Source organism: Pseudopipra pipra, chromosome 5, assembly GCF_036250125.1.
Source record: "Pseudopipra pipra isolate bDixPip1 chromosome 5, bDixPip1.hap1, whole genome shotgun sequence".
NCBI lineage: Eukaryota > Metazoa > Chordata > Aves > Passeriformes > Pipridae > Pseudopipra > Pseudopipra pipra.
In genome coordinates, this window is record NC_087553.1 from 9,221,965 (window position 1) to 9,234,392 (window position 12,428).

Genomic DNA, 12,428 nt, shown 5'->3' on the forward strand with positions numbered 1-12,428 from the left:
CATCCATTCTGCAGTGCTTTCTTGTCAACACTTCCACTGGTGGCTTGAGGTCCTGGGCTGTTTGTGGTCTGGTGGTAGAGGACTGACAGATAAAGGCAGAAGACTTTGCTATGGACAGAAAAGATCTTGAACTGCTACAGCAAAGTCTGTCAGGGTTTGGTTTTGAAAGACCTTATTTTCACTGATTTGCTTGCTTAAAGGGTAAGAAAGTAAAATTCCCCCTTTTTGCATTGATTGTGCTTCTTTTTTTTTTGTGGTGAAGTTCTTGCTGGGTTGCTTTGCTGCTTGTAGAAATAGATTATTTTGCCATTCACAGATGTGTGTGGATTAGTAATACCTGATGGACTGATGACCTGATGGAGAGCAAGATATGTGAATGCAGGAGGGAAGCCTCAAGAAAGACCATATTTCAGTGTCTTTAAGAGAGACCAGGGGGCATTATAGGTTACCAGAGTACATTTTCAGTGCTCAAAATCTATATTTGAATTTTGGCTAAGGTGTTGAGTGAAAGTCAGTTTGCCATATCTTGAGCTGGCTTCCAGTCAAGTCATTCAGAGACCTTCAGTAACGGGCCTGTGCTTTGACTGGCTAAGAAGATTAGCCAGGGCTGTGGAAAGCAGTTGATGTAGAGTGGCAGAGGGCTGCCTCCTGCTATCCGTTATTCTTCCCAGAGGTAAAATCCTATCTCTCTGCTGCTGTCAGCAGCAGCAATTCTTTTGATTTTAGCGAGAATGAATCTGATTTATGTGGGCCTTGTGTATGATCAGAGGTGTGTACCAAATCAGGTCTCTGTAACTGATTTTTGGTGTATCTGAATTAGTTAACTAATTTGGAGCAATAACAAAGAAAGAGCAAGCTTCAGAGTTCTGATTTGCCAGCTTGGGGTTTGGGTGAGAATGTGGTGTGAATATGGTTGGAAAAATTGAACTTAAACAAGCTTCATTTTTTTCAGGGAGGTAGCAGAAGTTGCTTCTATGGGCGATGCTACATAGTGGGCAAAGAACTAAATCATCTCTTTGGGAATAGTAGAGTTGGCTAAAAGAGCACATGAAAAAGATTTGTTGTAGTGGGTACTCGTTCTCCAACAGAGCCAAAACCTGTTTGTTCCCAGTGTTCTTTGTCCATAGAGGGTTGGACACAAAGGACCCCTGCGGTATGGGCTCAGTTTGGTTTGGTTTTCTTTTTCCTAGGGACCATAAGGAAGCACAGCCATGACAGGTCTAAAGGTACTATCTTTTTAAATTACAGCTGCAACATTTTCTTCCTCTGTGAATTTAGCCTGAAGGATCTTATTCACTCTCTTTCAGGTCTTTCAGATCACATCTCGTCCACTTCTGCTTTATGTAATCAACCAATTAATAATGGCTTGAGAAGCAGGCAGGGATAATTGGCATATGCTTTGTCAAAGAATAATTGTGAATGTGAAAATAAATTGTAGAGATTGTAATTGTTTTCGTTGCCTCTCGTTCTTTTTCACCATATTAGTCTTTGTAGTACCTCAGGGAAGAATATAATATAAAATGGCCATTCTGGATCTGTGCAAAGTTCTCATCTAGCCAAGTATCTGCCTTTGACAGGGACTATTAAAAAGTGGTTTGGAACTGTGATAAGAAAAAGTAAAGGCAGAGCAATCTTTTTCCCAGCACTTCTCTAGTATCTAGCAATTAGCGTTTTAGACAATTCCTAAGCTACAATTTGTATATATCACTGTTCTCCTGCTTAGGTATTTTATATGCTTAGCTGGTGCTGTTGAAAAATCCCACAATTACTACCATCACACATCCTGCGAGGTAGAAAAGTGGTATATTATCTCCACATTATGGATTTTGAACTGAGGAGCAGAGAGACTTGAAATGCCACCACCTAAAAATAGATTAGAGCTGTTACAGTTCATTAGCACAATAAAAACTTGGGAACAAATTGATACGCAGCCTGTCCTTAAAAATCCAACCTCTCTATAAACTTCCTATTACAATACTACACGATGAGACAAGGGTGAATGCAACCCTGAAATTTTATGATAGTTCTGTGTTGCTTCACTTTCCCAGTAAATGCCAGCAAGGCGGTCCACAGAGTTGCTTCAGGTGACTTTCAGACTCCAAGATCAGGTACTCCCAATTAAAGAAGGAAAGGTGTATGGATGTGTGGGATGTTCATCAGGAATTTGCAGATTGTTTAAAGGGATTTTCAGATGGTTGAAAATGTCAATAGCTTGTGACACTGTGACATCATGCTGCTAAAACAATTATAGGTGAGAAAGACTTTGGATAGATGGTAGAATATATGCCAGGAGGCCTAAGCTGATTGTAGGCAATAAGGTGATTTCTTTTCTCTTTTGGACTTTGTTGCCTTGGCACAGTTCTGATGCTCTGTCTGTGGAAAATTTTCAGTCCTCTGTCCTGCTTGGTTAACCTGTGGCCCTCTCCATCACTATTAATTTAACATCTCAGTATCACTAATGTGTTTGTGTTCACACCACTTCCAAGATGCATCGGTGGCCTGAGCACTATTTTCTAGATGGACAGGAGGATAAAGAGAATAAAGCCCACACTGGTGGGTCCAGGTGTGCACTGCTGATACCACAATGTGACACCTTCAGGTACATGTCTCCAGGGTTACCATGTGCCATTTGTGAGTAGATGTTTCTAAGCTTGACTTTGAGTTAGAAAGATGTGTGTCTTGTGTCCTGCTCATTTCACAGCCTCCAGGTAGACCTGTCAGATCTTCCAGCTGGCCATACAAGACACAGAAAAGGTGATTCCCTTCTTTTAAGAGGACTGTGAGGGGAAGAGAGTGGAAAAACCTGTTGTAATGCTCTCAAAATAAACTGGGATGAGAGGCCAAAGCAGAAATTTCCTCGCTGCTACAGTCTTAGTGGTGATATTTTATCCTTATATGATCTTTGAGAGACTGTAGGAACAAATGTGAGTCTGTCATTCTAAATTAAAGACATTTTTTAGGCATTTATCTTACTTTTTCTTTTTTTTTTTTCCTTTTTAATATGCACACATTGTCACAGGGCTACTGTACTCCAGAAAGGCGTTGGGTACAATAAGTACTGAAATGCTGTGCTTCAACTTGAACAAAAAACCCCATCAAAATACTTTTATGGCTAATGATATATGATTATTGTTCACAGCTCATATATTTGGTTAGCAGCGTGGCATCTGGTTTGGATACCTGGATATTATACTGCAGTTGTGAATAACTAATAAAGCTATGTAGTATGTACCTAGAATTTCTTACTAATGTAACTGTTTACACTAGCAATGTATTGGTTGGATGCCACTGAGAGTAGTTTTAATGTCCTTGATATAAAAGAAGACTTAAAAAGATATCATATATTTTGAAAAAGAAATAAAGATGCTTAAAAATACTTATGGATAACATAGGACAAAACCTAAATTTCCTGAAAGCAGAAAAATTTTAAAAATCTGTTCTTAATTTCCAGATCTGTGCATTCAGTTACATGGATATGTATGTATTACTTTTTTCTTTGGCATAACAGTCTATTGATAAGGCTTTTCATACCCATTATTTTATAGATGTGTCTCCTCATAAATCTCCCACTCTTGGGAAGAACATAATCTCCTTTGTATTGCTGTAGACTATAGGTAGAAAGGCTACTTTTCCACGTTGGAGTGTAGGGAGTTTTGTGAAAGGAACCACAGTCTTGTATATTACAAACAAGCACAATCTGGATCCCAGCTGGATACAAAGACGAATCCATAGTTTGTAGTAATAATGTTTGTGCTTCTTTCTCTTTTCCCTGCCAACTCTTTTGCTTATGTATTTTATATAAAATGAAAGTCATAGTTTATGGCAAGATTTAAATCGTGATATCCTCATCTTGGCATCCATGGAAAGACAGTGTCAGGACAGGGAAACAAATTTGTCATCTCATTATCTTCTAATTTGGATTAAAAACTCCTCTAAATAGTTGGCCTTCTAGTGTGGCTCTTGTTATTTCTCAGTGGCACAGCCTATCACATTGCTAGATGTAAATTGCTCTTGGCTAGTTTTTCAAAAAATTTGACAACATTGTTTCCCAGTAGTGGGACAAAGGGATTGGGAAGAAACTATTATACAGAATTTTCTTGCAATTTGCTCCTCTCTTACAATACCTATCACACTTTGCTTAACTATAGCAATCTTCCAGGTTCAAACGCTCTGCTTAGACGCGTTCAGCGATTACACGAACTGTATGGATTTCATACATTTGACGAGACCTTGCTTAGAATACTAATGTTTATATGCTTTGCAGTAATGCAGTGAAGCCCAATTTGGTTTTGATTGCAATAAACTGGAGTCAAACGTGCAAACTCTTGCTAATTTCAGTTGGTTTTGCCTTTATCGTTTTGCATATTACATGATCTAGAGCCGCGCAAACAAAAGCTTGTTTGGACTTACCGTGCTTTCCTTTTCAGAAAACAGAATTCTTTTTAATTAAAAACACTTTAAAAAAATCAGTATGTGTAATTGCTAACACCTGCTATGTGTTACTAACAGATGTTTCTTACTTACCTAAGGGAACTGTTATAATTACACTATACGCTTATTGGAATGGCATTTAACCAAGATAGTTTAGGAACTCTAGGTGGTGACTTTGTGTTCTTTCATTCATCTTTCCTCTAAAAAATTAAAAAAAAAATACCCAACCAACCAGCCCTCCTCACTAGCCTCCCCGGCTCATATTCACCAAGCACAGTTCACCACAATGAAGCTTTGGATGAGCATTTCCCTGCTCCTCAGTCCATCCCTGAGCGTGGAAGAGCAGTTTGCATGTGTTGCTCCAAGCGTGGCACTGGAGCCTATCTTGGCAAGGCTCAGGATGGGGCGGCTGTGTGAGGTCTTACAAGTCATGCTAACAGTGGGGTTCAAGGAATGCAGCTGCTTGACCTTGGGCAGCCCACTTATCTCCCTGGTTCCCTGTTCTTCTAAGCTGAAATACCATCAATGTGGCCTGTTCACAAGGATATATTAGGCTGGAAAATAACTCTAAGATCATTGATTCCAACTGTTACCCAGCACTGCCGCATCCACCACTGACCCATATCCCAAAACACCACATCCACACATCTTTTAAATACCTTCAGGGATGGTGACTCCACCGCTTCCTTGGACAACCTGTTCCAGTACCTGATAATCCTTTCAGTGAAGAATTTTTTGCTAATATCCAATCTAAACCTCCCCTGGCACAACCTGAGGCCATTTCCCCTTGTCCTGTTGCTTGATGCTTGGGAGAAGAGACTGACATCCACAGAGGGGGGAGGCCCAAATCAAAAGTGTTTGCTGAGGGCTTTGAGATCTTTAGATTAAAGTAGAGCTAAGTATGACTGGTTCTGAGTGTTGTCCTGCCACTAGGACCTTGCAGTCAGGAGGCAGGCTGGCCTTGTGGCCACTGCAGAGGGGTCTGCTGGCTTGGCAGGTTGCAGGAGGTAAGGTGGATTCCTGCATCTTCAGACTCAGCTGCAGAGCAAGAGACTCCCGTGTTCTCCCTCTGCATCTTCATTTATGAAACTTATCACACAATTACCTGCAGGCATGTGTTAAATATGACACTGGTCTCTGCAAAATAATGGGCCAATTGCAAACAATGAATAAAGAGAGGCAGCCCCATTTATAACTGCTGTTTCAACAGAGCTGTGTTGTAATCAAAGTGATCTGAGGGTGACTCATTAATTAATTGATGTTCTTTTTTATTATGTGCTATTGAGTTAATGAGTAATTTGTGCTAGATAACTCTCTGAACACACTGATTACGTGAGATATTTTCTGGGGCTTTCATATCAATGACATGCTGAATAGGTGGAAGATGGTATTTGCTTATGTACACTCATTATTAGCAGGTTCAGGATGAATATAAATCAGCAGAAGGGCATTTTGAAAGGTATTAGATACATGCAGCTCTTACTTTAAGGCTTTAAACAGATACTCTTCAGCTTTTAATGCCTTAAATAGTATTAAAATCATTTCCTTTCTCTCACCCACAATTGGCAGCTTCTAAAAGGTGCCTACACAAAAGATTTTTACTGGGAGCATGTTTGTGCTAATGGCCTATTACCTTGCACATATTGTATTTTGGTTTCCTTTTGCAAGGTACTGAACAGTAAACAGGTTTGGTCTGCATCATTGGCCTGAAGTAGGAGAAATGTGTTAAGTGAATATGTAATTGGCTTTTTTTATCTAAAGTGGTATTTAAAAGAATAAAAACACTGTTCTTATATAGAGTACACACTTTGCTTTCTGTAGTTTGAGTTGTTAAAGCTTTTGCTTTATTGAAACCACAACATCTCCAATGCCATAGGAGTTTTTATTCATTAAACAACAAATGGCTAAATTGATAATTTAGTCTGACAACAGCAGCACAGTGGAAGCTTTCAGTAAAATCAGCTAAATGTATAAAATTATACCCAGCAATCACTACAGACCTTCATTTTTGACAAGATTTGTTCTAGGTACCGATGACTGTAAACTACCTACTGCTGAGAAAATTATAAGAAGCTGCTGCATATTACGTTGAAAAAAGCCTTTAAAGTACTTTAAAGTCTATACAGGCGAAACCTTGCCACAGTCCTTGTTTGTTTCTTTTCCCCACAGTTTCCCTTCTCACTGACCACTTTTCAATTTATTTTCCTCAAGTCATTTTATATGTAGGCAATTAGGAACGTTTCAGGGGTTGTTGGATGATTTTCCTTTATTTACATTACAGGAGCAAAAATTTGAGCATCTTGGGAGGATAAGAAAACAGAAGAAGGTGTGCTTAAAAAAAAAAACAAACCAAAAATATAAAAACACAATTATGAAACAGATCAAGTTTTAGCCCTGGTCACTGCTTCTGCCAAATCCAGGCTGTCTTGGTTCATCACCAGTAGTGGCAGATAACAGACACAGCAGGTTACGGTTGACAGAAGAGCTTTTTGCAGTTGAAAATGTAGGTTTGATAATTTGTACTTTTCCATGTGACTCAAACACCAGCCACCCAAGAATAGTAGGGTTTTTTTAAATTATTGTTATTATTATTTTTTGTCTGGCTAAACTTAGATATTTGTACATATTGAGATAAAATACTCTAAAGATGGGAGACACAAGTGGAAGCATTCCTGCCTGGCAAATGAGCACACACTGAGTACTGGTCACTAGCAGAACATTCTGCTCTATGAAGACAGAGCATGTTGACACAGACAGTGATGGAGAAGAAGAACCAAAGTAGATAACTAAAAGCAACCCAAAAGAATGGTCTAGGCCTCTGTCAAAAAGATCAATAAAGTGGCCTAGCAGATAATCTCTCTTCAGTGTTGTCTTATGTTCTTATACTTTATTGGAGTTGTAAATGTTTCCACTAAATATTTCAACTCCCAGTTATTATTTTAACAGCCAGGCAAGATGGAAGTTTGAAATACAGGAAAATGTGTAATTTATCTTTGACCTACATCAAATCTAAGTTTATACTGTATCCTTTACATACAAATTTTAGATATGTATGTGAATAAGATATATGAGCTTAAAGTGCTGAAAGCAGTGCCATACCATTGCAGCACTGCAAATGTGTATATCAATATTTCTTTTTCCTTACATCAGGTAAGGTTGATAGAATGGTGAGACTGTTTTATTTCTTCATAGCAGGACCACCTTCCTCTTCTGCACTTTGGCCTATGTTACAAAACACACACATGCACATATGAGCAACATGGCGTGTTATAACAAACCACTATTTTCCCATTGCACTGTCTTAATTTAGTCTACAGAGAGCTGAGCAGTGGCACTTTGTGTTAATGAGAGAGCACTTTAGCATTTACAGCACTATTAGTGTGTAGTTGCCATCGCCCCCAACAAAGCCTTCCACAGGTTTGGTTGGTCCTGGTGCTCTCAGATCTGTGGTTACCTACTGTGAATGCTCCTCCTCTCCCGTGATGTCCTAACGCTGCCTGTAACACCTGCATGCACGGCTCTTGCTTTCCTGAAGAGCCAAAAATGCTTTACAGAGGCAGTGTATGCATTGGCCCCATTTGACAGACAGGGACAAATGAGGCACAGAGAAGCTGAATGACTTGCCTAAGCTTACAGGAAGTCAAAACCATAACCCAAGTCCCTTCTTTCCTATTCTCCGGCCCTGTTGCTGAACCAGGGATTTCTATCCATTCTGTAGTCTACTAGTGGAAATCAGAAGAGATATCTTTCTGACTTCAAACAGAAAGACCCAAGAGAGGCTGGAGGAGAAAATTGAAACTGGACTCAAAATAAGATAATATGATTCTTCCCTTTCTGTCCATCCTGACCTTCATGGAAAGGACAGCTTGTTTATTGCACTGAAGTAGATCTGGAAGAGCCTAATAATACCTCTGACACCAACTGTTTCGTTATCCCAAAGACATTAAGGGACTGTGGAAGGGAGCGGAAAAGAGACTTGTGCTCAAGGTTAGGAAGGAAGAAAGTCCACAAAAGAGGGCTAAATTTAATTTGAAAAGCTATGTGGAGCTATTTTGTCTAATTAGCAAGAACAGCCTGAGGAGTCATTGCATTTCTTACTGGTCCTGTATGAGTCAAAGTCAAGTTTTGTAAGCCATGCTTATTTTTAAAAGGGTTCACAGCCAGAAACAAAACCACACTGTAACAATAGTCATTAGAACTAAATATCCATTTCTAAGTCAAGCCACTGTGCAGTGTACTCATAACATACACTAGAGGAATTACCCCACTGCATTACAAAGTTTCTTTCACCATCCCCAGGAAAAACATGTTGGAATGAGCAGTAGGACAGGAAGAGCAGGGAAGGACAGCACTCAACTTGAGCAGAGAGGAGTGTTCTCAATCTAAATTAAAACAAGAGCTCAGCTTCATAACAACACAGGGTATAGTGGGTTTCAGGTATATTTCTTTCTTAATACTGTTTTGTTGTTTGGGTGTTTTTGTTTTGGTTTTTTTTCTTTTAATACAGGTTGTTTTTCCAGCGAGCCAGATTACAGTGACAAACAGACAAGAATTAATTATGTATTTAACAACTTTTTACACATTCATCCTGCCTTCCTTTGCTAAACACCTGTAAGCTCTGTCAGGGCACGAGCACTTGGGGACATCCTGCTGATGCAATAGCTTCATGGCTTTAAAAACAGAGGTCCACCTCTCTTAGAAAATGGACTGATTGCCAACAGGAGCTGTCAGCAGTGATTTCACCTCTGCCTAAAGGATTTTAATTGCCAGTATTGATGGGACAAACCTGTAGGATGTTGACATGGACAGCAAAGTACCTATGCAGTCGAGAGAGGTAACTCTCCCGTTCTGTATTGGTATTGCAAAGTTTTGTCCCATCCACATCAGCATTTAAATTACCTTCAGCTTTCACTGAGATGGGTAATTAGTAACCAGTCACTCTCCTAGTGTCAGCTCAGGGTCATTTCTTTAATGTAAATAGACCCTCAGAGGGGGCTGTTTACAGTGCCTTCTACTTTCACTTTTTTCCAGGGTTTGTTGAGCACACAGCCCCAGAAAACTTTAGGGTTAAGCCCTGATTAAAAAAAAAAAAAAAGAAAAAGAAAAGAAGGGAAAAAGGAAACAGAGAGAGGGAGAGAGAGACCTGTCAAATTTTAAGAATTTTTTTAAATGTATGTAAACAGAAGTCTTCTCCCTTTCCTTTCCCCTGCCCCCAAACTAAATAATTTCAGAAAATAACATATATATATTTATATATATATAAAAAATAAGATACCCAGAGGCACTGGTTTGCATTAGGGCTTAATTTCCAGCTAAATTAAAAATCAAATCCAGGCATTTGGAATGCCTACAGGGTGCAAAAGCAGCACCCAAAATCATTAACTTTTGCACCTTTTATAATATATCCCAAACCAGTCAGATTTGCTTTTCAAAATTTTGTAGTAAAATAAAAGTGCTCTTTGAGGAAAATCTATGCAATTAAACAGCAGATGCTTAACCCCTGAAAAATAGAGGCTTATAACAGAAGTGCTGATAGACCCTTAACCATAGCATCATTAGCAGCACGTGCTGCTAGTTATTAATTTTCTAAATAGTTTTAATGTAAACAGTATTCTTAAGCTCTAAGTGTAGCATAATGGTTGGGATTTGCTCTTTAATGCTTTTTACTAGAAAGATACAGCTCATTTAAAATAGCTGGTAGATACAGAAAGCATAAATATACAGTAAGTTTAGACACTGATTGTACTAAATGCAACAATACAAAGAAGCAAACAGGAACACAAATGGTAACACAATAAAACTGTATTACATTTGTGCTTCAAATATTACAATACATTATGTACAATAGTCCAAAATAAACATCTCATGCCAAGTGACACAAAAAGAAACAAAAAAGCCCAAACAAACAAAAACCCCCAAGAGCAAGCAAAAAGAATCCAGCTGTATGTACAGTACTTTTTTAATTAACATTCAACTCTGAACTGGAGCAATTTTCACTACATACAGATGCAGTCCACCTTTTATGTCACGCAACCATTCAGTCTCCCTATATCTATGCTATTCAGTAGGTTCCTGTGTCATTTCTTATATACATGTTGAGCAAAAAAGATAAAAGAACATAGTGCTTTTTATTCTTAGTGGTGTGGCATCCAATCAGCGAACCTGGGGCGCATAACCTTCTTTCATTAAACCCTCCTCATAGTCTGTCTGGCAGAGAATCATGTTGTTCTTCAGGAAAAATTTGTCTCCAACACAAAATCTGAAATTACAACAACAAAGAGAAAAAAAAAAAGAAGAGATATAGTCTGAGGATGAACGGTGTGATACGATCTTACACGTAAGGATGGTACAGCAAGTGTTCACAGTGTTGCACTGCCCGGCTCACGCCGCTGCTGTCTGTACAGCACACACAGACGTGTGCATGCGTTTGAAAGCCCAGCAGAGGAGTTGCTCTGGTACCAGAATTAATCCTGTGCTTTCAGCAAAACCTAGTGCAGTCGAGCACTTTTGCTTCCCCGGCCAAAGACTTCATTCCAAGCCCACCGAAGACTGTGGGAGTCTTGGATCGGGTCGCTGGCACGCAGATAAAACACAACAAATATCCCAGGCTACTGAGTTGAGCGAAAAGTAAATGTCCCGCTTTCGTACAAATCAGAAGAAAAGCAAAGAAAACAAAGTGATCATATGCAGTAGAAAGCTTGTCTGAGACACGTTATATTTGCCCTGTGAGGGCGTGCCAGTGAGAGTTTCTCCTTACATTCCGGTTGGATATTTCGCTAGATTTGATTTAAAGTGGTGGTTCTGAGAACCGTTCCTAGCACACAACTTTTACATACATTGTGGTGCAAACCAGAAGCACACAGGCATGCAGAGAAACCTTTTTTTTTTCCTCTAGGAGCTGATCATAAATTTAGTTACACAGCTAACTACTCTCTCTCTTGTGGTATCAGTGTACCTACCTTGTTATACTATTACGTGCATGAGAATGATCTGATTGCTACAAAACGCTTCTGAGAGATTTCATTTGATTTTCTCTGATGACTAGGAAAGTCACACAGTGTTAATGCTCCTGGCTGGCTGGCTTCAAACTTCAAGTAAAGTAGGATTTCCCAGCTAAGCAGTATACTTGAATTTAAGAAGGCTCTTCCCTGACATGCCCTCAACCCTTCCCCTTGACAAAGCCAGTCTTCTTGAAGATACTTAGGAAATAAGTGAATAGGGCCAACACAGAGAAAACGTTTCCCTAGTGACTGCCTTGGCAGGGTTACATGCCTTTGTTTATAGTGAACTCTCCAGCTATAAAATATATTGGGAGGCACTGCTCGCGTTATTCCAATTAAAATGAAAGAAAGTAACCTAAATGAACCCCTTAACACTGATGTGAATAAATGAAACCAGCCTCTACCAGCTAATTATGGATCTCACTACATAAAGTATTGTTTAATGTGTAATGGATTATAATGTCCTTTTTTGTATAATTTCCAAATGGTGACATCTTGGACACAATTAGGGTCAGATATAAATGCTTGCGTTGTTTACGGTAGATTTAACAGCAGAGTAGCTGTGGGAATAGCTGTATATGTATTTAATTGTAACAATTTAACCTTCAAACAATGGTGCCTACTGTAGCTGACCCAGTAAAACTCTGTAGATGACACAGGCTGACCCACCCGACCTCTGATAGCGGTCTGTCTTTATCAGATAGTCAATCTCTAATGATGTTCAAGCAGAAATCTTGGTGAATTGTCACAGATTAAATTGTGTATGGAAAGCAGTCCTTTAATGTTTTGTGAAGTTGGAGGTTTAAATGAGTAGCAGTTGGACTGATTTACATTTGTGAAGATTGGAATGCTAGACAAACAGTGAACCCATTTATTTTCCAACTGGGTAGCTTTGGAAATTTATCCTTATGCTAGCTAAATAGATAGAGGGAAAATAGTGTAATAAAAAAGTGGATTGAAAAGAATTAGCTCTGCTCTTAAAGGAAAATTGGTTTG

At 39.1% G+C, this 12,428-nt stretch overlaps 1 protein-coding gene across 5 annotated transcripts in view; it reads right to left on the reverse strand.

Moving 5' to 3' along the window:
* Positions 1-6,252: 6,252 nt before the first annotated feature.
* LMO3 (LIM domain only 3) overlaps positions 6,253-12,428 on the reverse strand; it is a 64,713-nt gene continuing 58,537 nt past the window's right edge. For all 5 annotated transcript variants that reach the window (XM_064654384.1, XM_064654382.1, XM_064654383.1 and 2 more), the window contains one exon: positions 6,253-10,690. In XM_064654384.1, the coding sequence (XP_064510454.1) occupies positions 10,585-10,690 (106 nt within the window). In that variant the 3' untranslated portion in view covers positions 6,253-10,584. The remainder of the gene's footprint in view (positions 10,691-12,428) is intronic.